The sequence below is a fragment of the Mus caroli genome, unplaced genomic scaffold (genome assembly GCF_978045245.1).
Source record: "Mus caroli unplaced genomic scaffold, Mus_caroli_1 scaffold_1, whole genome shotgun sequence".
Lineage (NCBI taxonomy): Eukaryota > Metazoa > Chordata > Mammalia > Rodentia > Muridae > Mus > Mus caroli.
Genome location: NW_028227256.1, coordinates 136564862 through 136586923, shown reverse-complemented (window position 1 = coordinate 136586923; position 22062 = coordinate 136564862). Strand labels below are relative to the sequence as shown.

Genomic DNA, 22062 nt, shown 5'->3' with positions numbered 1-22062 from the left:
TGGCTAAAATAGGAGCTGGAAGTCTTTCCCCCTCATCCCTGTTATTCCCTAGCCTGAGGAACTGAGGACACCTTGCAGTAACAGCAAGGGAGAAAAGCCAGAGGCCAGCTAAGGGACTAAGCCCATCTCTATCAAAATAAAAACTAATCTCTGTAAATATATGAAATTTCTACTTCCCTAGCTCTCTTGGTAAATCTAAATTCTATCTTAGACTGAAAGCCACGTGCTGGAATGTCCTTGGAAGGGAGATAGCAGTAGCCACCTGTGTGCTCTTGGGGGAGGGGAAGGCACGCCTGCAGGTCCAGCTGGAGAATGTAGATTGACCTACTTGAAAAAAAGAAAGAGATCTAGACAAGGAGAGAGTAGCAATGCAAATTTTCTTTTTGGAGAAATCCAGGTACTTATTCAGATGCAAATTGTAAAGCTAAAGCTAGTCTCCAGCCTCCTGTAGGGGATTTGGCTCAGAGGAAAACAGCGTTTCTGGGAGATTCCATTCCCAGCTGAATTCTAAGCACAAGAGGAATTTTAGTCTTTAGAATGATACTTATGAGAAGAGACAGGATCTGTGTTTACCTGACGAATTAATCTCTCTGGCACTCACCGTGCTCCATCTTCATCTCGTGAAAAAACACAAACCGAGCCTCTTCCCCAGATTAGAACCAGATCCGGACCCTTCCATTCATTAGTCAGGGGGTCCTTCCATTTTACCAAAGCATAAGAATTAGAAGTAAATGGATGCCAATGGCGGTCTGCTGCAGACTGACCTTTAATGTCAGTTTGCAAAAAGTTTAGGACAAATAAGGTGAAGGCAAGATGAGCCTTTGGTGACCTTGGGGGAAATAGCTGCCCCTCTTTTGTTTTAAAAAGCCAATTCTTTAAGGTGCTATGAGCACGTTCAACTATTCCTTGCCCCATGGGGTTGTAAGGAATTCCAGTTTTATGTTTGATACCAAATTCTTTACAGAATGCAATAAAGTTTTTACTAGAATAAGATGGCCTGTTATCTGTCTTAATAAGTTTAGGCAACCCCATGGCATTAAAGGCTTGTAGGTAATGATCAATTACATTTATTGAAGCCTCCCCTGTATGCAGAGAAGCAAAGAGAAATCCTGAACAGGTATCAATGCAAACATGTATATATTTTAGTTTTCCAAATTCTGCATAATGGGTTTGCCAAATATGATTAGGCATAAGGCCTCTAGGATTGACTCCTAGATGTGGCACTGGAGATAATGTAATACATTTAGGACATTGTTTTACAATCATTCTTGCTTGCTCCTTAGTGATCTTATGTCGGAGCCTTAGGGTATGGCTAGAGAGATGAAACTTTTCATGATCACGTTGGGCCAGAGCAACAGGATCCAAAACTAAAGCTTCTCCTATTAGAGCTCTGTCAATGCAATCATTACCCTCGGCCAGAGGCCCAGGAAGACCAGAGTGAGACCGTATATGGCCAATATAAAACGGATTTTTCCGGGCAAGAATGATGTTTTGCAATTCTGAAAATAAGGATCCTGACGGTGTATTGAAGTTAAATGTACCACAGGTTTCCAATAAGGGTACTGACTGAGCAACATATAAACTGTCAGTAAAGATATTAAAAGCCTCATGTACAGACTGAAAGACCTTTAGTACTGCTGTTAATTCGGCTAGCTGAGCCGAGAGACCAGGATTTTCTACGATAACCTGTTGATTATTAATAAGATACCCAGCTCGCCCTTTAGAGGAGCCATCAGTAAAAATCAATAGAGCATTATTTAAAGGCTGTAAAGAAGTCATCTTAGGAAATATCATATCATGTACATTTAAAAATGTTATCAACCTATCTTGAGGGTAGTGGCTGTCTATAGTTCCATTAAACCCTATTTGTGCAAGCAACCAATCTGTACTATGTTGTTTCAGCCAAGTGTCCTGACTTACGCTGTAAGGCTGAACAATGATATCTGGCTCTTTTCCGAAATAAGTCAATGCCTGCCTTCTTCCAGTGATAATCATCTGAGACACTGCTTCGTGATATGGCAAGATATTATGTTTGGGAGAAATCCTCGAATGTATCCACATTATAGGAAATTTTTGCCATAGCAGTCCCGTAGGCACTTGAGTCGTATTAAAAATTAACAGGTGCAGCGGCAAGGAGTAATCTATATAGGTAACGAATTGCTCTTCAATGGACTTTTCCACTAGCTGTAAGGCCAGCAATCCTTCTGAGGTAAGGGATCTAGGGGAAGTGGGATCAGAACTCCCTTTAAGAATATCAAATAAAGGTTTCAACTCCCCTGTAGTAAGCTTTAAATATGGGTGAAGCCAGTTAATATCACCTAACAATTTTTGAAAATCATTTAAGGTCCTTAAGTTATCTCTACGAATAACGATCTTCTGGGGAAAAACAGCTTGATCAGTGAGTCTAAAACCCAAATAATTATAAGGATCCTGAGTTTGTACCTTTTCAGAAGCAATTTGCAATCCCTTATCAGCTAGGGCTTTTTGTAAACCTTTATAACACAAAAGCAATTCTTGGGGGTCCTTTCCCGCCATCAAGACATCATCTGTGAAATGAACGATGTAAATATTTGTCCATTGTTGTCTAACAGGCTGAATTGCTTTTGCCACAAACCTTTGACATAATGTGGGACTATTAGCCATACCCTGCGGGAGAACTGTCCATTGATATCTTTTCATGGGTTCCTTGAAATTTACAGAAGGAACACTAAAAGCAAATCTCTCACAATCCTTTGGATGCAAAGGGATGGTAAAGAAACAATCTTTCAAATCTATAACAATCTTATAATATCCCTTAGGAATGGCTACTGGGGAGGGGAGCCCCGGTTGTAAGGTTCCCATAAGTACCATGGTTTCATTAACCTTTCTTAAATCTTGTAATAGTCTCCATTTTCCAGATTTCTTCCTGATAATGAAAATGGGTGTATTCCAGGGAGAATGAGACTCCACCAAATGTCCTGCTTCTAATTGCTCCTGCAATAGCAAAGAAGCAGCCTCTATTTTCTCTTTAGGTAAAGACCACTGATCCACCCACACCGGAATATCATTACGCCATTGAATTTTTTTTTGGCGTGGGATGCAGGCAAGATAGTGGTCGCAATTGAAAATACTTTAAACCTCTCATGTTAGAGTGGGGTTTAAGATCCTCAAAGGTCTTAATTCCCTGTCTTTTCTTTACTAGTTCATGACCAGGCAGGAGTCCCTGCCTGAATGTCTGCTCAGTCACCATCTCCTTAGAACTGCACAGAATAACACCCATCTGTGACAACAGATCTCTTCCCCACAGGGTCACAGGCAAATTTGACATAACATACGGCTGAATCTTTCCTGATTTCCCTTCCTCATCTCTCCAGGTTAGCAATTTGGAACTACGTTTTGGGTTACTGGCATACCCAATTCCTTGAAGGTGAGTCAAGGAAACAGTCAAGGGCCAGTTTGAGGGCCAGTCCTGCCCTCTTATAATCGTTACATCGGCCCAGTATCTATTAATCCTTCAAAGCCTTTTCCATCAAGAGTCAATTTAAGGTTAGGTCTCTGATTAGTGATAGATTTCACCCAATTTACACCCAAGGAGTCAAAATTATTTTGTCCTTCCTCATTTTCAAAGAATCTATACAGTGACTGGCGTAAAGGGATCAAAGTATGTTAAGCAATTTTCTGATTAGTGGGTATAGTTATAACACCATGAGGGCAAGCGGCTATGATTTTAAGTTCTCCCTCATAATCATTATTTATAACACCTGGATAAATCTGCAGGCCTTCTACAATAGAACTGCTTCGTCCTGAGAGAAAGCCACAGGTTTCTACGGGCAGTGGTCCAAAGACTCCGGTAGGCAGAGTTTGGACTCCCACTTCTGGGGTTAATACTGCGTGGACAGTGGAACAGAGGTCCAGTCTTGCATTTCCTGGGTTTGACCTGACAAGCTCAAGAACTGATCTTGTTGGCTGGGCAGCAGATTTATAGCCCCATAAACTTCTTTGAGTAACTCGGGGCCTGGGGCTGACCCCTTTTCTCGTTTCCCGGCACCGGGCAGCTCAAAACCCTTGGTTTATGCTTACAATCTTTTGCCCAGTGGAGGCTCTTCTCACACTGGGGACATATTCCTGGGGTACAGCCTGTTTGTCTACCCTTGGCGCCCTTGTTCTTAGGACAATTACTTCAAAAATGATCCAAACTTCCACAATTAAAGCATGCATTATTCCCTCGTCTCCTCGAGAACATTGCTTGCGCGTGGGTTCCCTGCTAGAACTCGCAGGAAGGCCCGATGTCTGCGCAAAGACGGACATATCCCGCCAAATCTGTCTGTCCCTTATGTGGTTGAATTGCAGCTCAGCAAATTGTGTAAGCATTCTCATAAGCCAGTTGCATAACGAAGGAACTACCCGGGTCTGGACTTCCAAGGATTCTACTAGCTGAAATCAATAGCCTGTCCACAAAGTCCTGATATGGTTCATCAGAACCCTGCCGAATGCTAGCTAAACTTCCACCAATATCTCCTTTAACTGGCAACCTTCCCCAAGCACGGCGTGCGGCTGTCGCAATTTGCGCGTACACTGCTACGGGAAAATCAATCTGATTTGTCTGTCCCTCATATGGACCCTCTCCTAAAAGCATGTTGCTATCCCAGTCTGAGTTACCAGCCTGAGCATTAGAAGCAGCAGTTTTCTTACTGGCATCTCGCCATTCAGAATCCCAAAGCAAAAAATCTACTCCTGACAGGGTAGCCTTGGAAAGAGCCTTCCAATATGAGGGGCTTAAGTGTGACTCCACAACTGTGTCCAGTAATGCTTGAGTGAATGGGGCTGAAGGACCATATTGCACAACAGCCGCCTTTAACTCTTTTATCAACTTGAAATCCAAGGTCTGGTAATGTCTGGCCCTAGTATCTTGCTGATCAACTACCTCGACCACAGGAAAGGCTAGCGTATTAGACGAATTCTGTCCTTTCCCACGAGCCTGACTCACAACTCTTTCTAGCGGCACCTGATGAACAACAGAAGAGTTACTCTTCTCCGCTTCTGAGACCTTTTTTAGTTCCCAAAGCTCATTAGTCAGCCTCTGAAGCTAATCTCAAACTCTAACTCGCTTAGCCGTGTGTCCCTATGAGTAGCACCTCCCGAAGTGGTGACTATAGGTGAAGCGGGAGATACACAAGAGGACCAATTCTCATTAAGGTAATGGGCAATTCCTCTATCTGAGTGATTTTTGTTAAAATTCAGTCCATCATCAGAGTTTCCACATTTATCAATTTTTGAGTTAAGAAAATCTTTTTCTGAGGAGGCCTTCTCTGATAGGCACTCCTCCTGAGATAGCACAAGCTCCGCCTGAGGGCAATTTAGCCCTGGAGAAGTTGCATCTTTTATAGCATCATTTACGAGCGCCCAGAGGCCTAGGGTAAAATTATCTGTCTGAGCAATTTTCAAGGCCTCACCAACTTTCTCCCAGGTTCCACAATCTATCATTTCTTCTTCCTTGAACCATGGACAACAGCTATCTATCTTATCTAAAAAATTTTCTTACTAATTGTACTTCAAGCCTTACTCCTCTGGCCTGAAACAACTCCTGAAAACTAAAAACAACCGCCTGATCCATGACTTTAAACCCTTCCTTCTTCCACCTAAGCAGCTTTCTAAAAAGCTGCGGCACACCACCTGTTTCTGTATCTAGTTCCGATTAACACGCTGCTGACCCAAGCAGAACCAGTGTTGGGTTAGCACTGATTCAAACTTAATTCGTATCCTACCGCATCCTCAGCAACACTTTACAAAACTGAAATTTTAAGCTAGCGCTAGCATGTGTACCTGTCCGTTGCTCTGATGCCCGATAAGAAGATACTTTCCTTTCTTGTGGAGCTCCACACAGCAGCCATTTCTCTTAGCATCCCTCTGCCATTCTTCAGGTCCCTGTTCGGGCGCCAAACTGTTGTGGCCCGCCCGCAGTCCGCAACTGCGGACTGTTCAACTGAGAATGGCAGTTCGAGCTGAAAAGAGAGGAAGCTAGACGGGGCAGAAGAAAGAATGGGGCCAAGACGATTCCATGTTCAAGGCCCACCTTTACTAATTCCAACATTCAATTATAAAGGAAGGGGGAGGGATCCCAATTTCCCGCCAAGTAACTCGGGGTCCAGTAGCAGGACGAACACGTGTGTGCCTCCAAGCAGCAAAGCCGACAGGGTCCAGCAGTGGGCGAAGCAGAACGAATGAGCAGGAAACTCCACCCTTGAGCAAGCAGGTTCAAGCAGGTGGGGGAAGGGAAACCACAGGGTAAGAAAAATTTTCTTTTATGACTTCATTGAAATTATTTTCTGGGTCATTGTCTTAGGGTTTTACTGCAGTGAAAAGACACCAGGACCAAGGCAACTCTTATAAAGACAATATATAATTGGGGCTGGATTTCAGGTTCAAAGGTTCAGTCCATTATCAAAAAGACAGGAACATGGCAGTATTCAGGCAGGCATGGTGCAGGAGGAGCTCACTATCCCACAGCTTCATCTGATGGCCACTAGGAAAAGAGTGGCTTCTAGGCAGATAGAATGAAGGTCTTAAAGCCCATGCCTATAGTAACTTACTTTCTCCTACAAGACCACACTCAATGAGCTAATCATATTTAAATCACTAAAGACTTTGAGTTGGATTCTCTTTCTATTCCTATATTTCTTAGGTTTGTTATTTTCATAGTAGATATGATTTCCTGGACTATTTTGTGTTAGAAAATTTTCAGATTTAGCATTTTATTTGGATCAGTGTATGTGTTTTTTCTACTGTGTCTACAACAGCTCTTTCATCTTTCGTACTCTATTGGTGGTGCTTGCATCCAATGTTTTCTTTATTTATCTAGATTTTTTACAAGAATTTCTTCACTTTTTACTGTCTTCATTGTTTCTGTTTCCAGTTTTAGATCTTGTTGAGTTTTTTTTTTCCCTTCAGCTTTTTTTTTTTTTTTTGGGGGGGGGGAATCCTTGACATTCCTTAAGGTATTCATTCAACAATTCAACTGGAAGCCTTGCTCATTGCTGTTATGGATGCAAAATGTCCCAATCCTACTTATAAACCATAGGCTAGATTACTAGAATGAATCCTACACAATGTCATAGTACTTATTAATTTTAGTTGTAGAAATTTTTATAATAAATTCTTTATAAAATTTAATAACATATTCAAATTTTCATAAATAACTCACTATTTAACACATTATAAAATAGTCAACATATTCCTCCAGTTGTATAAATAGCTAAATTGTTATAGATCCATATAAATCCATCTTTCAAATAAAATTCAGTTGTTATAAAACCAATAGCATAGAAGAACAATACATACATGCTACTGAAAGAAATGGAATAAGGTAGAAAAAAATGCACAGCCAATGACAACCAATAGACCAGTAGGCCAGTCACCTACAAACGTTCCCTGCTCTCTTGCTTCCCTCAGCCTGACACCCACTCACCAGCTATAGGTTATTCCTGTCAGAAGACCAACCTCCAACTAGAAAATGAATATGTACCAGATCAGAGTCCACACAGGCCAACAGAAGTCTATCTTCCATCTCTGGTGGAGGGTCCATGCTCAATCATCCACAGAGATCCAAAGACCACAGAACAAACAGAAATCAGAGAGGGAAAAAATAAAAACCATCGAGCAACCATAAACCCAGAAATCAACATCTAGAGATAAAATTCCTTTTAAACACAGATGTTTATAAACTAGTTATATGCTCCAATATAGGGGAATGCCAGGGCCAAAAGAATGGGAATGGGTGGGTAGGGAAGTGGGGGGCGCTATGGGGGACTTTTGGGATAGTATTGGAAATGTAATTGAGGAAAATATGTAATAAAAATATTAAAAAAAAAAAGAATACAACCAACAACAGATAGGGCAGTATATTTCGACTAGAGCTCATGTATCCTACTCCATGAAGCCCTCAGTACTCTAAAACAACTGAAGCACAAGAAAATGATAATAAAACCTACTTAATGAAGATGAAAGTGGTCCAAAAAGAAGAGGTGAATAAGTCTATTAAAGAAATTTAGGGAAGGACAAACCCTTTCTCTAACTCCTCCATTGAGGACCCTGTGCTCTGTCCCAAGTTTGGCTGTGAACATCCATGTCTATATTCATCAAGTTCTGGTAGACTCTCTTAGGAGACATCTATATCAGGGTCCTGTTAGCAAGCACTTCGTGGCATCTACTATAGTGTCTGGGTTTGGTGTCTGCATGTTGGATGGATCCCCAGGTGGGGCAGTCTCTGGATGGCCTTTCCTTCATTCTCTGCTCTTCTCATTGTCCCTGTGTTTCTTTTAGATGGGAACAATTCTGGGTTAAAATTTTAGATATGGGAAGGTGGACCAATCGCTCAACCAGGGGGCCATGCCTAACCTCTGAAGTGTCTCAGGTTACTAACATAGGTCTGTGTTCCTTGTCTATGTGAATATTGAGTACAGACAGATTTTTGTGGTCATTACATAGATTTTTGTATGTGGCTTTCTTATTGATACTTGCATATAATGGGTGAACATTACCAAATGAGTGTCTGGAAATTTTTTTTGTTGTTGTTGGGGGAATAAATTGGTGACACAAATGTATGTATTTTCATTCATATCCACCACAATCCCTTGAATAATGTAGCAGCACTCTGGGAAAACTTACTACTAGTGCTTGAGATTGGAAAACTGCAGAATAGGAATACTGAGTTTGATTGATTTCCATTTGAAATTATTTAGATTTGTTTGGCAAACTTTTTTGGTAAAACTTGAGTGTTCAGAATCTCAGATGACTATGATGATTTATCTTAAAACCTATAAGGTTTGTTGTTGTTCATTTTTATTTTTTGTGGCCTAGTAATGTGAATGATTTTGATTATTTCGGGTTTTCACGTATAAATGACTAATGGCTGCTTTTGTATTTTTTAATATTGTAAATCCTTAAGCTGCTGTGCATACACAAATTTTTCCCTTACTTTTTACCCTTTCAGAGACATGTTCAGTATCAGATATAGAAATTGAGAATGGGTTTTTTTCTGAATCTTTTCGTACATATCCTCTAAATAGAGAAACATCCTATAGATGTAAAATGGGATATGTGACAAATACTGGAGAAGCATCAGGATCAATAACTTGCCTTCAAAATGGATGGTCACCTCAACCCTTATGCATTAGTGAGTATTTTATTTTATTGTTGCAGTTATACTGATGATGGATAGCATTTTAATTTTATTCTCCTTTTATATGCTCTTATTTTTCATTTGTAAATTTCAAGAAAAAATACACACCACTTTTTTTTCTATTTCGACTTATTCCTGCATTTTAGAGTATCAGTTCATTTGCCTTTTCAATGCTTTAAAATATCCTATAGTTTTAAATCTAGTGAAGAAGTCTTTGAAGAGCTGCAACTCCCTGAAAGAGTGATGACCTTATAATATGTATTTGACACTGTGAGTTAAGGTCCGTGTCAGAATATATCCCTCTTAGAAGATCTTTTTAAATATTTTGATATTGGAAAGAAAGAAATGCTTCCCGGTACCAGCAAATTTTGGTGTTTGGAAACAATCCCTTGTTTTAGGACAAAAAGTTAATAAAGATTTTCTAGGATCAACAATTAGTTTATCTAATCTTATTTATTAGAAAAATACCCAGTGCTCTTTTTCAAAAAAATATTCAACATAAATAATAAGGTGATTTAAGATATTCACAAATTTTAAAATATCTAATATTTTAATCCACTGTAATTTTACAAGATCTAATTAAAGAAATGGCAATTAAAATTATACCCATGTAATATTCATCTACATTAAATTGTAACTGACAAATATTTATTGGATTTTTTTACTGTTAAAAATTAAACTCTTGGTATAATTCCAGTTTTAAGTTCAGCTAATCTACTTCCTTATTTTATGAATCATTTTAATTACTAAATGTAGGATGTTAATTCACAAAATGCTATCATATTCGCCTAAAAATACACATTTTCACTTGTCTATTCTTTTGGAGTGAGCAAGAAGTATATGAAAAATTAAGCTAAGAAACTACTTCTAAAATAATATTTTATAAATGTTTAAGAATATCAATGCTATATAGAATTGTATCTTCCATTTTAATAACTTTCAAGGAAGTAAATTGTTGTTGGTCTCCTTAGGTTCTTCAATAGTGTATTTAATTTGTTATCATATATTAATCTATTAAGACTTTTGTTCTCATGCTAATTACTCATAATGACTATTGACATATCTGAAATAAAATCTCTTTTATTTTTCATTAGAGTCTTGTGATATGCCTGTATTTGAGAATTCTGTAACTAAGAATAACAGTACATGGTTTAAGCTCAATGACAAATTAGACTATGAATGTCTCGTTGGATATGAAAATGAATATAAACATACCAAAGGCTCTATAACGTGTACTTATTATGGATGGTCTGATACGCCCTCATGTTATGGTGAGTGCTATTTTCTCTGGAATATTTTTTAAAGAACAATAGTGAACTTATGTGCTAAAAATTGAAATTCTTTGAATCTTCCTTATGATTTTATGTAACCTATGAAAAAGGACCATTTTCTAAGACATTGATGTTTATATTTGCATTTATTGTTTCATTACATTCACTTATTTATCCTGTGTGTGTACATGCATACATGTGTGTGTTTATGGAGGTGTGTATACTGCAATACACATGTAGGTTTCAGAGAACCTGTGGGAGCCAGCTCTCTCTTTTCATCTTAAGTGAATTCAGGACTCCAGGGTTAGAGGCAAGCACTCTCACAAACAGCCATCATTCTGGCCTGATAATCTCTTTTTAAAATAGTATATTTATCAGTTGTATATGATACCATTATGATTCTAGCAATTAAGACACAGGATCAAGAAATTTTAATTTTGAGGGTATATTGGACTACATACTAAGTTCCATTTCCAAAAGCAAACAAACCAAAAATTTCATTAAATTAATGAATCCTTTGTGTAGCCTGGGTATATCATGTATCTCTTATTAGAAGACAATTCTTTTACTATTCAAGCTCTTACTTATGTAGGCTAGGTCTCCAGTATCAAAATTATGAATTGAAGTATGAAATTAGGTCATGAAAACTTGAGGGCTGGAGAGATGTTTCAGTGGTTAACATCATGGGTTGTTCTTCTAGAGTTTCTGAATTCAATTCCCAGCAAATACATGGTGGCTCTCAATAAACTGTAAAGAGTTTTTATGCCCTTTTCTAGTATGCAGGTGTCCATACATATAGAGCACTCATACGTAAAGTAAGTAAATCTTTAAAAAGAAAAGAAAAAAAGAAATAAAAAGGAAACCTTGAACAGTATGAGGGCAGAGGATAAACGATAATAAAATTGAAAAAAAAAATTTTTTTTAAAAAACTAGTAGCAGATACTGCGAAATTTGATTTGCAGATTCGAAGGTCCACTCAAATGTGGATACCTACCCCTGTCAAGATGTCTTGGGAGGTAGAAGAAGGACATTCTTGAAATACAGACCAGTCTGGGTTATATAGGAATTGTGTTACAGCTCTGAAGGGAAATGCTTCCCCAATGGAGTTGCTGCAGCCCACTGGAGGTGTGACAGCACTGAAGGGGAAGGTACACTGGCAGCAAGGAGCCAAGGAAAAGTACAAAGTCACACCAAAAATAGCAAACCTCACACAAGAGCTTTATTTAAAAAGACATGAGAAAGCTGTGTCTGCTCCAGAGTGAAGCAGCAAAGACTTAGCAGGAGTTTGATTTGTATAGGATATTCTGGGGGCCTAGGGGGTGCATATGCTTTCAAGGGCACCTTGGGATTGGTGGGATTTTTTTTTATCCAGGTATCAGAACAAGCTCAGTGATTGGTGAGATTTTGAGCTCATCTTAGGTCATTTTCCCCCCTGTAGGAAGGAACTTAGTCATTAGCATCTCAAGGAAAATAGCCATTATAGTAGTCTGAAGGTGGAGCTCAGTCACTTGTCTGACCTCAAGGGGCTTACAGTAAGGAGGTAGCTGCCTCTGCTTGGCCAAGATGCAGCAGGAAACTGAGCAGGAGGCAGGTAAATATAAGATTGGGGGGACCGAGGGGCATACGTAGAGTGAGTTTAGGAGGATGAACATTTCCAGGGTGGGGAATGATATTTCAAGATAAATCCAGGGATTGGTGGGTATTCATGCTCAGAGATTGGTGGGATTTCCGATTTAAGGATTGGTAGGTTTGGGTAGGTTTTAAACCTGGAAATGGGCTCAAGATCTTTTACTCTAAATGAAGACATCTCATAAACAAACAAATAGTAACAAGTGATTTACATATTTAAAAAATCAAATTAAACAAATGGTGATCATTAGTTTCTCTCTGATTAAAAGCAGTTCAAAATTATGAAATCAGGACTTTCTACAATGCAATACTAAAATAGAAGGTAAGTAAAGGGATATTAGTTCCATGAGATAGTACTTTACCTGAGGGTCAGTACTAGCATGACAAATATGAAGTAAAATATAATATGAAATTATTTATTTACCATTCTCATGTATGAGAATTTTTCCCATAGAGGGAATATGAAAAATCTACCTACCCCAGATAAGGAGCTCTTGACAGACCAATGTACAAATACCACCAAATTCCAACTTGAACCTTTAGTTGTGCCCAAAATGAAAAAAAAAAAAAAATCAAACCCACCAGAAACCACAATGCAAGCCCATGAAAGTCTTTATTCAAGCTCTAGCTTGGGACACAAACTTTCCTGATGTAATAGGAAGGAGAGTGACACTCAGAACTAGGGCTAAGGGTTTGTATAGGGAAAAAATAGCATGCTGTGGCATTCAAGCCTCGCATGACATGATTGGGTAAATGAGTAAAGGAATGTTACCATTCAAACTGATATTGTCAGGGAAGTAACACACATTTAAAATGGGGCAGCTTGTCTTGGGAAAGATTCATGTTTTCTTAACTTATCTTGTTATTGTGACCATCTTTTCCTGTTGATGTAAGCTGTCCATAGATGTTATATCTATATTTGTTTGCTTTGAATGCTTTCCCAGAGTCCAAGAATGGGGACCATATTACTCCAAGCATACCAGTTTTCTCCAAGGACAGCAGACTTCTCCATGGACAAGAGCTTAAAATAGAGTGTAGAGTACAAGAATGAATAACTATTGCTGCCTTTCACCTCTTCAGAATTTTATTAATGTTGCTTTCAGAAATATGGAGGAGGGATTTCTTATAAGAGAAGAAATGACTCATAGAGAGCTAAATCCCCAAAGCCTACCCATTGTGGCTGACAGCTGACAAAAACACAGATGAGCATAATATATAACTGGTAGGCAGCACAATAGGTTGAAGAATGTTTTGGTTTTTTTTTCCAAGTGACTCAGCTGACTAAGCACCTTCCAGGTGCTGGGTAGGATCCTGCTTTTTCTGGGAAGTTGGTATAATGTCATTTTTCTTTTTTGCATCTAGGGTGGTCTGAGCTCCTTCCTTGCAGCTTTGCTTGTCTGAGTGATTCTCAGCAATCTATCTGGTTTACTCTGGTAGGGAGAAGCCTGCTGAATCTGCTCAGTTTCAGGGACTCCCTGAAGCTATTTTGAGTTGTTTACCTCCCTGCTTAAGGAGCTTCCCAGAAGGATGGAGTATTTTAATCTCAAAGAAACTGCTACCCAACAAATTCCCATGGACTTTCAATGTCTCCAGGCCAGACAGGAAATGTGAATTAGAGGAGAGGAAATGGAGTGACTGAGATGGCAATGCAAACTGATATGATTAGATAGTGTTACATTACACACACACACACACACACACACACACACACACACACGGGTATAACAGACATAATTGATGGACTGACACACTCTGTATAAACACAGTAACTGAGGAATGATTGTTTTTCACATTAAAACAGAGTATTATGGTATACTTATTAAATACTTTGTATAAAAGAAGCAAAAATACATAAACAGGATAGAACAAATAAAACTACAATAATATCTGGTTGTATTATGGCATTCATTCTTTCCACTAGAAAAGAGCACACACTTAGACTCAATTCAAGTTTAGATTAAATGAATATATTCTTACTGCTAGCAGCACAGAAAAGGGATAAAGGGAGCATTTATAAAGTTGGATACCAAAAGGTGTGCATTACAATTATCTATGGAATCTACAGCTGAACCAAAGAAAGTGTTTTACTCCCAATTGTTCATCTTCACCATTGTACACTAGTAAAACGACCACTTCATCCCTGTCTAACAAAAGCAAAAAACAAACTGTTAGATATCTTACAACAGGAATTCCAGTAACCCAAACATCTTTTCTTTTGTTTTCTTTACTTTTGTTTAATTTTATCTTTACTTATTCTTCTCTCTTATAATATACCCCAACTTCAGCCTCCCTTCATTGACTCCACCCAGTTCCCACCTTCCCTTCTCCACCAGACTCGTTTCTCCTCCCTTCCCCTTCAGAAAAGTGCATGCTTCTCATTGATATCCACCAAACATGACATAACAAGATGCAATAAGACTAGACACAAATCCTCATTTCAATGCTGGATGAAGCAATCAAGTAGGATAATGGTCTCAAAAGCAAGCAAAAGAATTAGAGACATTCCCCGTTCCAATGTTAGGAGTCCCACAAAATGCCCAAGATAAACAACACTATGTATGCAGAGGACGGAGCACAGACACATGCAGGCTCTTTGATTGCAGCTCCAGTCTCTGTAGCCTCTATGATTCCTCCTTAGTTGATTCTGTGGACCATATTTCCCTGCTGTCCCCAGTTCACCCACAAAACTCATTCTATTGCTGCTTCCCAGGGTGATCTCCTTCTTACTTAACCCACCTTCTTACTTAGCCTCACTTGGTCTATGGACTGTAGAATGATTATCCTTTACCTAATCTTTAATAACTACTTAAGCGTTCATATTATTTTTTGTCTTTCCGGGTCTGGTTGCATCACTCAGGATGGTTTCTTTTTTCTAGTTCCATCATTTGCCTGCAAATTTCATGATAACATTTTTTTAACAACTTGTGTAATATATCACTTTATAAATATACCACATTTTTATGCATTCCTCAGGTGTAGGGCATCTAGGATTTTAAGCTATGCAGCCTCTGGTTGCTGGCCTTCAAGGTTGTGTCAGAGATGGCTCTCTCTCACTCCATGGCTCTTAAACTGTACTAACCATTTGTTGGCCATTCCCACAAATGCTGTAGTTATATCTTTCAGGAAGGACAAATAGTAGATTGAATATTTTATAACTAGTTTGGTGTCTCAATTCCTCTACTGGAAATCTTGCCTGATTACAGAAGATGGCTGCTTCAGGTTCTTTAAACCCCACTAGTAGGAGTCTTTACTAGACATACCCTCAAAGATTCTTTGGAGTTCCATTGAACTAAGGTACCATCTTGCCCCTGAAATGCCCCAAATTCTAGTCATCTCTTCCAAACTTTCTCACTCTAACCCACCTGATTCCACCTGATACCATCCCTTCAGTTTTGATAATTCAGCAGTTATATTTTATGAATAACCCTAATTAAAAATTGTGACTTTTAATTTATACATTAGAAGAAGGGGGATTTTAAGGCAGAAATTATTATTTTATTATTATTTATTATTATTTTATATTATTATTTATTTATTTACTTACTTGGAGTAAAACTCAACAATTTCAAAAATTGAAAGAAACTTTATCATATTGGAAAATGTTTTATACTCTTAATTTGCATCTGAATAATTGACAATTATCAATTAGAACTAGAAGTATAACAAATTGTTTAATGTAAAGGTTATGTACATGTTTCTTCTGGTTTTTTTAATTGCAAAATATACTAACTACATTTTCCTGACTTCAGAAACATTAGAAATTATTTTATATGTTTTACTTTCCCATTATACTAAACTGAAAGTATTTTAATATGTCACTTAGTAATTGTATGACACTAATTTCAAATCTGGGGGAAACAACTTTATGTTGTAAGAATAGGAAAGTTATTACTTTCATATTAATATTTATGTGCAGCAAATCAGATCCAGTAAAAATACATTGATTTTTAAATCAGTTTTGACATTAATATATTACTTATAATATATTATTATATTTCTTATAATTCTCAGAGAATAGCATATTGATTTAGCGGCTATATTAGTGCTAGTATGCAACGGAAAAGGGTTACTGAAACTTCCCCGTGAACGAACGTGAGATAGATAAACCTACTTATCAGTGATTAATTGTATATTCTAATTATCTTACTTTTCAAGAAAGAGAATGCAGCGTTCCCACTCTAGACCGAAAACTAGTCGTTTCTCCCAGAAAAGAAAAATACAGAGTTGGAGATTTGTTGGAATTCTCCTGCCGTTCAGGACACAGAGTTGGACCAGAGTCAGTGCAATGCTACCAATTTGGATGGTCTCCTAGTTTCCCTATATGTAAAGGTCAGTATGTGTTTCATATTTGATCAATTAGGATCAGAAGTTTATTTTTCTTCTTTTAATGTTCCCCATTTATCCAGTATGTCTATAATATTAAAATCTTCAGGGAAATTGACATCCATGAAGGAGATGTTTTATGTGACCAATACACAACCACATATTTATGAGGTTAATACCAAGCTAACTTGCTCCTTTAAATGTGTTATCAATATGTTACGCATGCACACATGATGGCTGAGACTGAAGAGATTTCTTTCTTTTTGTCTGCATTACCATTGGTGCTGGTGTTTTTATAGCATAGGCCTTCTCTAATATTGCATAGAGTATGTCCAAACATCTAAAAGCAGATTTCAATTAATTCATTCCATGTTTTAAACAAATTAAAATAGATAAAAGGTACAGTGCTGATATTTTTCATAGTGTGATAACTGTATGATAAAATAGTACCAGTCAATGTGAAAATTATTATAATCAACACAACAATTACCAAGTGATTTTCATGTATCTTCAAGCTGTCAGGTTTACCAATAATTCTTCCACCTTCAATACATTTGGAATAATATTTCAACAAATGTATTACAGCTGTGAAATGTAAATCTAGTGTAAATACCATTTACTTAGAAAACTCTTATAAAAAGTAATATGATGAATACATTTTTAAAAATATCTCCATTTACTAAAATTTTAGGCTGTAAGATGGACATTTCACTTATATTTACACACTATTTCTGCAGCAGGTCAAGTAGCATCATGTGCACCACCTCTTGAAATTCTTAATGGGGAAATTAATGGAACAAAAAGACTTGAATACAGCCATGGTGAGGTGGTGGAATATGATTGCAAACCTAGATTCCTACTGAAGGGACCCAATAAAATCCAGTGTGTTGACGGGAAGTGGACAACCTTGCCTGTATGTGTTGGTAAGTACAAACGTTAATACTTCAAAGATATTTTGTATTTGAAGTGGTGCATTGATCATAAGTACATTTTGGTGAAACATCTACAGAGGAGGAGAGAACATGTGGAGACATTCCTGAACTTGAACATGGCTCTGTCAAGTTTTCTGTCCCTCCCTACCACCATGGAGATTCAGTGGAGTTCACGTGTACAGAAACCTTCACAATGATTGGACTTGGGTCAGTTTCTTGCCTTAGTGGAAAGTGGACCCAGCTTCCTAAATGTGTTGGTAAGTATGTGTGCATAAAATGGATACTTTATAAAGTTTAATATTTGTATTGTATAAATATTTACTATTGTATACTGTTGAAGTTAGTGATCTTTTTGGAAATATCTAGTCTTACATAATATGAATCCAAACTTTCATTGTCTATAATTTGATGTATTTTTACAGAAATCATTAATATAGCCTATAAAATTTTGTTCATTACCCTAATATAAGTCTAGTTGTTAATAATGAATTTTCATGTGACTGAAATGTGAATATTAACACCCAAGTAGATATGACTATGGCACAAAAATATCATTGCCTTTATTGTATGAGACTCTCCTCTTCGAAAGCTAAGAAATAAAGTCAGCTAATCACCCATTTTCTACTTCCATCACAGACTTTCCTCCCTAAGCACAGCTCTAATTCTTGTATTTATTTTATGGGCTGCATTCTAAAGTCAATGTACTGGAGCTGGGACCATCTGCCCTGCTAGCAGCTGTAGATATCAGGGATTGGATGGGAAACCTTGTCCCACTTATCATTCTGCACTGATTCACTGTGTTCTTTTGGTGATTCAATCTTAATGAGTAGCTGAAATCATCTTGCTGTCTACATTCTATTTTCTCTGAAATGGAAGGTTTTCTTAGCATGATCTTGGTCACTTTTTAAGCATGGTCCCTGGTATCCAGTTTTTAATATTTATTGGAGTTTTGGGTAATTGTTAATGCCAGGGAAACACGGAGCACCTTTGTATAGAGTACCTATACTTGTGTTATTTAATGACCTGTGATCCATGCCCAGACACCCAAACTTCGTACTAATTTGTCATGTAAACAAATACCTCTACTGCATATTAATCCTAATAAATTTTTGCTCAACAAACACATTTTTGTCAAAGTCATCTTCATCATTGCTTTCAAACTGTTTAACAGCTAATTTCATATGGAGAAAATCAGAAATAATATCATATAAAATAATTTTTTATATTATTCTATACTTATTTTTCTATACTCTATTCTACTTTATTATTCGTTCAGATATCAGAGGTTTAGTTTGCTTAATCTGCCTGTAGCCACCTTAACATGACTTTCTCCAGTTATGTCTTGCTGGACTACAAACTTAATGTTATGATTCAAATATTTTTACCTTGACAGTATACATTACCTTTTTGCATATCCTTAGCTTTCTCTTGATGACTCATAGACTCAGAAGCAAATCAACCACATAGTCACCATGCCCCTTTGACTTTATTTTTCCTTCGTAGAACATCAGTATCTCTCTTTGGTGGACCAATTTTTAGGAAGGGGCTAATTCTTAGGGATGGTTAGTTCTCGCAGCACTCTTGTCAACATTTAAATGTTATACAATTTTTTCTAATTATTTACTTTTATTTGCACTATGTTTATTTCACTCTAGATTTCAAATTATTAACAAATGTTATCCAGGGCCTGTAGTAAAATGTTAAATTCAAAGTTGACTCTCATTTACACCAAATAATTAAAATACATAATATACTAAAAGCCCAAATATATAGTACTTACTTAACTCATAACACAACTAGAAAAATTTATTACTATAACTTAATATTTCTGTTTTATAGAATAGTCTAGAATATGAAAGTATTTATTATAGACTCAAATGAAGGGAATATAAAGGAGACAGATGGTGACTAAAAGCATCTATTTTCTTATACCAATTATCTCAAAAAATTTTTTTGAATTATTTGTATTCTACATAGTGTAACTTAAATGTTCTTTTCTTGTATCACATTTATCAAAAAAAGGAAATGTGAAGTAGAAAATTTCTACATCCTATCCCCACTTTTTTTTTAATTTTGAAAAATTTAACATTATGAAAAAATGGGAGAGTAATGAATTTGAACATTTTCACAGCTTTTAAGGCTATGACCTGAGCTGATCGTGTCATAATCATATCTTATGTACAGCATCTGAGACAGTGATTTCTTTTATGCTTTTGTAGTTGCCTAGTACCCAAGTCCCTTCATGACACAACTTTTTGCTGAGACATAAAAAAGTGGACATGATATCCCATTCCCACACATAGGTCACTTCTGCACGGTGAATCTCAGCATTTTGGTTGGCAGAATTTAGTGTACTAAGACATAGTTTCATAATACATTTACTGCATATATATTTTAATGTAGTAGCTCACTCACTCATTTCGTGTTTTTATTTTCATGGAAATATTTTCATGTAGCAACAGACCAACTGGAGAAGTGTAGAGTGCTGAAGTCAACTGACATAGAAGCAATTAAACCAAAAAGAAATGAATTTAAGCATAACTCCATCATGTATTACAAATGTAGAGACAAGCAGGACTATGAACGCTCAATCTGTATCAATGGAAAATGGGATCCTGAACCAAACTGTACAAGTAAGTGCTTATTGGCATTGTCTTCTCATGAGTGTCCTCGCATTTTCAACTATAGTAGTAGTGTCTTTATTTCCTTAATAAAATTTTCCTAGAATATTATGTGTGAAATCCTATTCATATTATTTTACCTCTCCCTTTTCTCTCTCCAACTCAACTCCTCTTGTGTCCCTCCAATTTAATATCCATTTTATGACCTCTTCTTGATATATATAAAACTTGTATATGTAAATTAAACCTGATGAGTCCATTAAGTGTTTCTTCTATGGGTATGAGCTCAGGACTAAGTTCATAGGATTGGATAACTTATTAGTTGTCTCTCTCATCCAGAGAGAAGACTGATTATTCCAGTGTAGACCTCCATTAATTTCCTGTAGCTCTTCACTTAGGAGAATGGCTATATAGCATTTTCCCTATCCATATTAATATTATAGTTGGTATTGTCAATATGCATATCTTGTTAGGTGACCACACATTTGAGATTTCATGAGTTCAGGTACCCTGCCATATATGAAGATATTATCTTCTAACATATTTTCTGAAAAAAAATAGTTTTTAATTACAGTCTCATGTTTGTCAGTGACCTGAATTGTAAAACACACAAACAAACATAATCAACATGGCTTTACCTATGTGTCATAATGGTTCCTTATTCTTAGAGTTCCACTACATATGATACTTGAACCACAACAAATGTGCTATGCCATTCCTATGCCTATGCTAAATCATCATGTCATTCAGTATGATTGTGTGCTCTGTCAACCTAACAATTTAGTTAACTCTTCTAACAGTCAGTTTACCTGGAAAATTCCGGTTTATTTGACACCTTCCAGTCCATGTCAGTAGGCATCAGAGTCAGTCATTCTACTACTATTTCTGCTTCCCTATTTGTATTATCACTGTTGTTAGGGAAGCCCTGCTTCATTTGATATTTTAAATATTTTTCAAAGACTAAATTTCACAGAAAGTATTTTCATGCCATTACGAAATTAAACCTACTACATGCATGTTATGGAATACACATGTTGTCTCTGTTATTTTATCATTGCTGTTATCATTTTGATTGTACTATTAAGATATTGTTTTTCTTTCCTGCATGGCTAGCTAGTTGTTCAAAGAAGGTGGAGAAAGGTATTCACTACACAGTGTTGATTTATTTCTAATAATTCCTCTCTACTTAAGCAGAAATATAAAAAAAGAATGAAATTATTAGTAACCATTAAGAAAGTACCCTTTCATGTTTTGAATCTGAGAGATGAATCTGAGGTGTCTGGATTTCATAATGATTTAGTGAAAACTTGCCAGAAGGGTGTAAATACCAGCACTATATTATTCTGGTTGTGAACCATCGGTTTTCACATCTCTAGCTAGTTCAGGTTAAATAGAATGTTCAGGGTAGTTGAAACGTTGAATAACATAATACAAACCACTTTTGATCATACTCCATATTCTTATTGACCAAGAATCAATGTAAAATTGATTATCAATTGTGATGACTAGTACATATTTTCTACCTGATGAGTCGATAATTTCCTACAAAAACCACTTCTGAGCATGTCTGTAAGGACGATTCTAGATTAGGTTAACTGAGGGGGAACGATCCACTATAAGTGTAGGTGGCACCATTTTATGGGCAGGATTCCTGACATAATACAAAGGGAAAGGTGACTCTGTATCCTGACTATAGATTCAATCTTAGTAGCAGCTTCACATTTCTGATGCCATTGTTTTCCTACATGATGGGCTAACCTAAACTCTTCCTGCTTCCTTCCTTCCATCTTCCCTTCTTTCCTTCCTTCCTTTGTTTCTTCTTTCCATCATTTTCTTCCTCCTTTCTTTATTTCTCTTCTTTCCTATTCTTTCTCCTTACTTCCTCCTCCTTCCTTCGTAAGCTTCTCTTTTCAGGTATTTTATCACAGCGATGAGAAAAGTCATTAGTATAATAAGTAAATTCAAGTACACCTTTCACTAATCAACTTTTATTTGTAAAATATTTCATGAAGATTTTTAAAGTAATCCAACATCTTAGATCACAAATATCCATAGACAGCTCTGGAGAAATATTCGTGTTAGCTTACACTTAATGTAATATATTTAAGTGTATAATTCAGTTAAGATAT

General features: G+C 36.9%; 1 protein-coding gene across 5 annotated transcripts in view; it reads left to right on the top strand.

Moving 5' to 3' along the window:
* LOC110288164 (complement factor H) overlaps positions 1 to 22062 on the top strand; it is a 115169-nt gene that overhangs the window by 66788 nt on the left and 26319 nt on the right. For 2 of the 5 annotated variants that reach the window (XM_085841599.1, XM_085841593.1), the window contains 6 exons: positions 8969 to 9151; positions 10252 to 10428; positions 16213 to 16386; positions 17121 to 17303; positions 17390 to 17569; positions 19769 to 19945. In XM_085841599.1, the coding sequence (XP_085697725.1) occupies positions 8969 to 9151; positions 10252 to 10428; positions 16213 to 16386; positions 17121 to 17303; positions 17390 to 17569; positions 19769 to 19945 (1074 nt within the window). Of the gene's footprint in view, positions 1 to 8968; positions 9152 to 10251; positions 10429 to 16212; positions 16387 to 17117; positions 17304 to 17389; positions 17570 to 19768; positions 19946 to 22062 lie in introns of all 5 variants that reach the window. The other 3 variants (XM_085841595.1, XM_085841590.1, XM_085841600.1) reach the window with 2 other exon arrangements.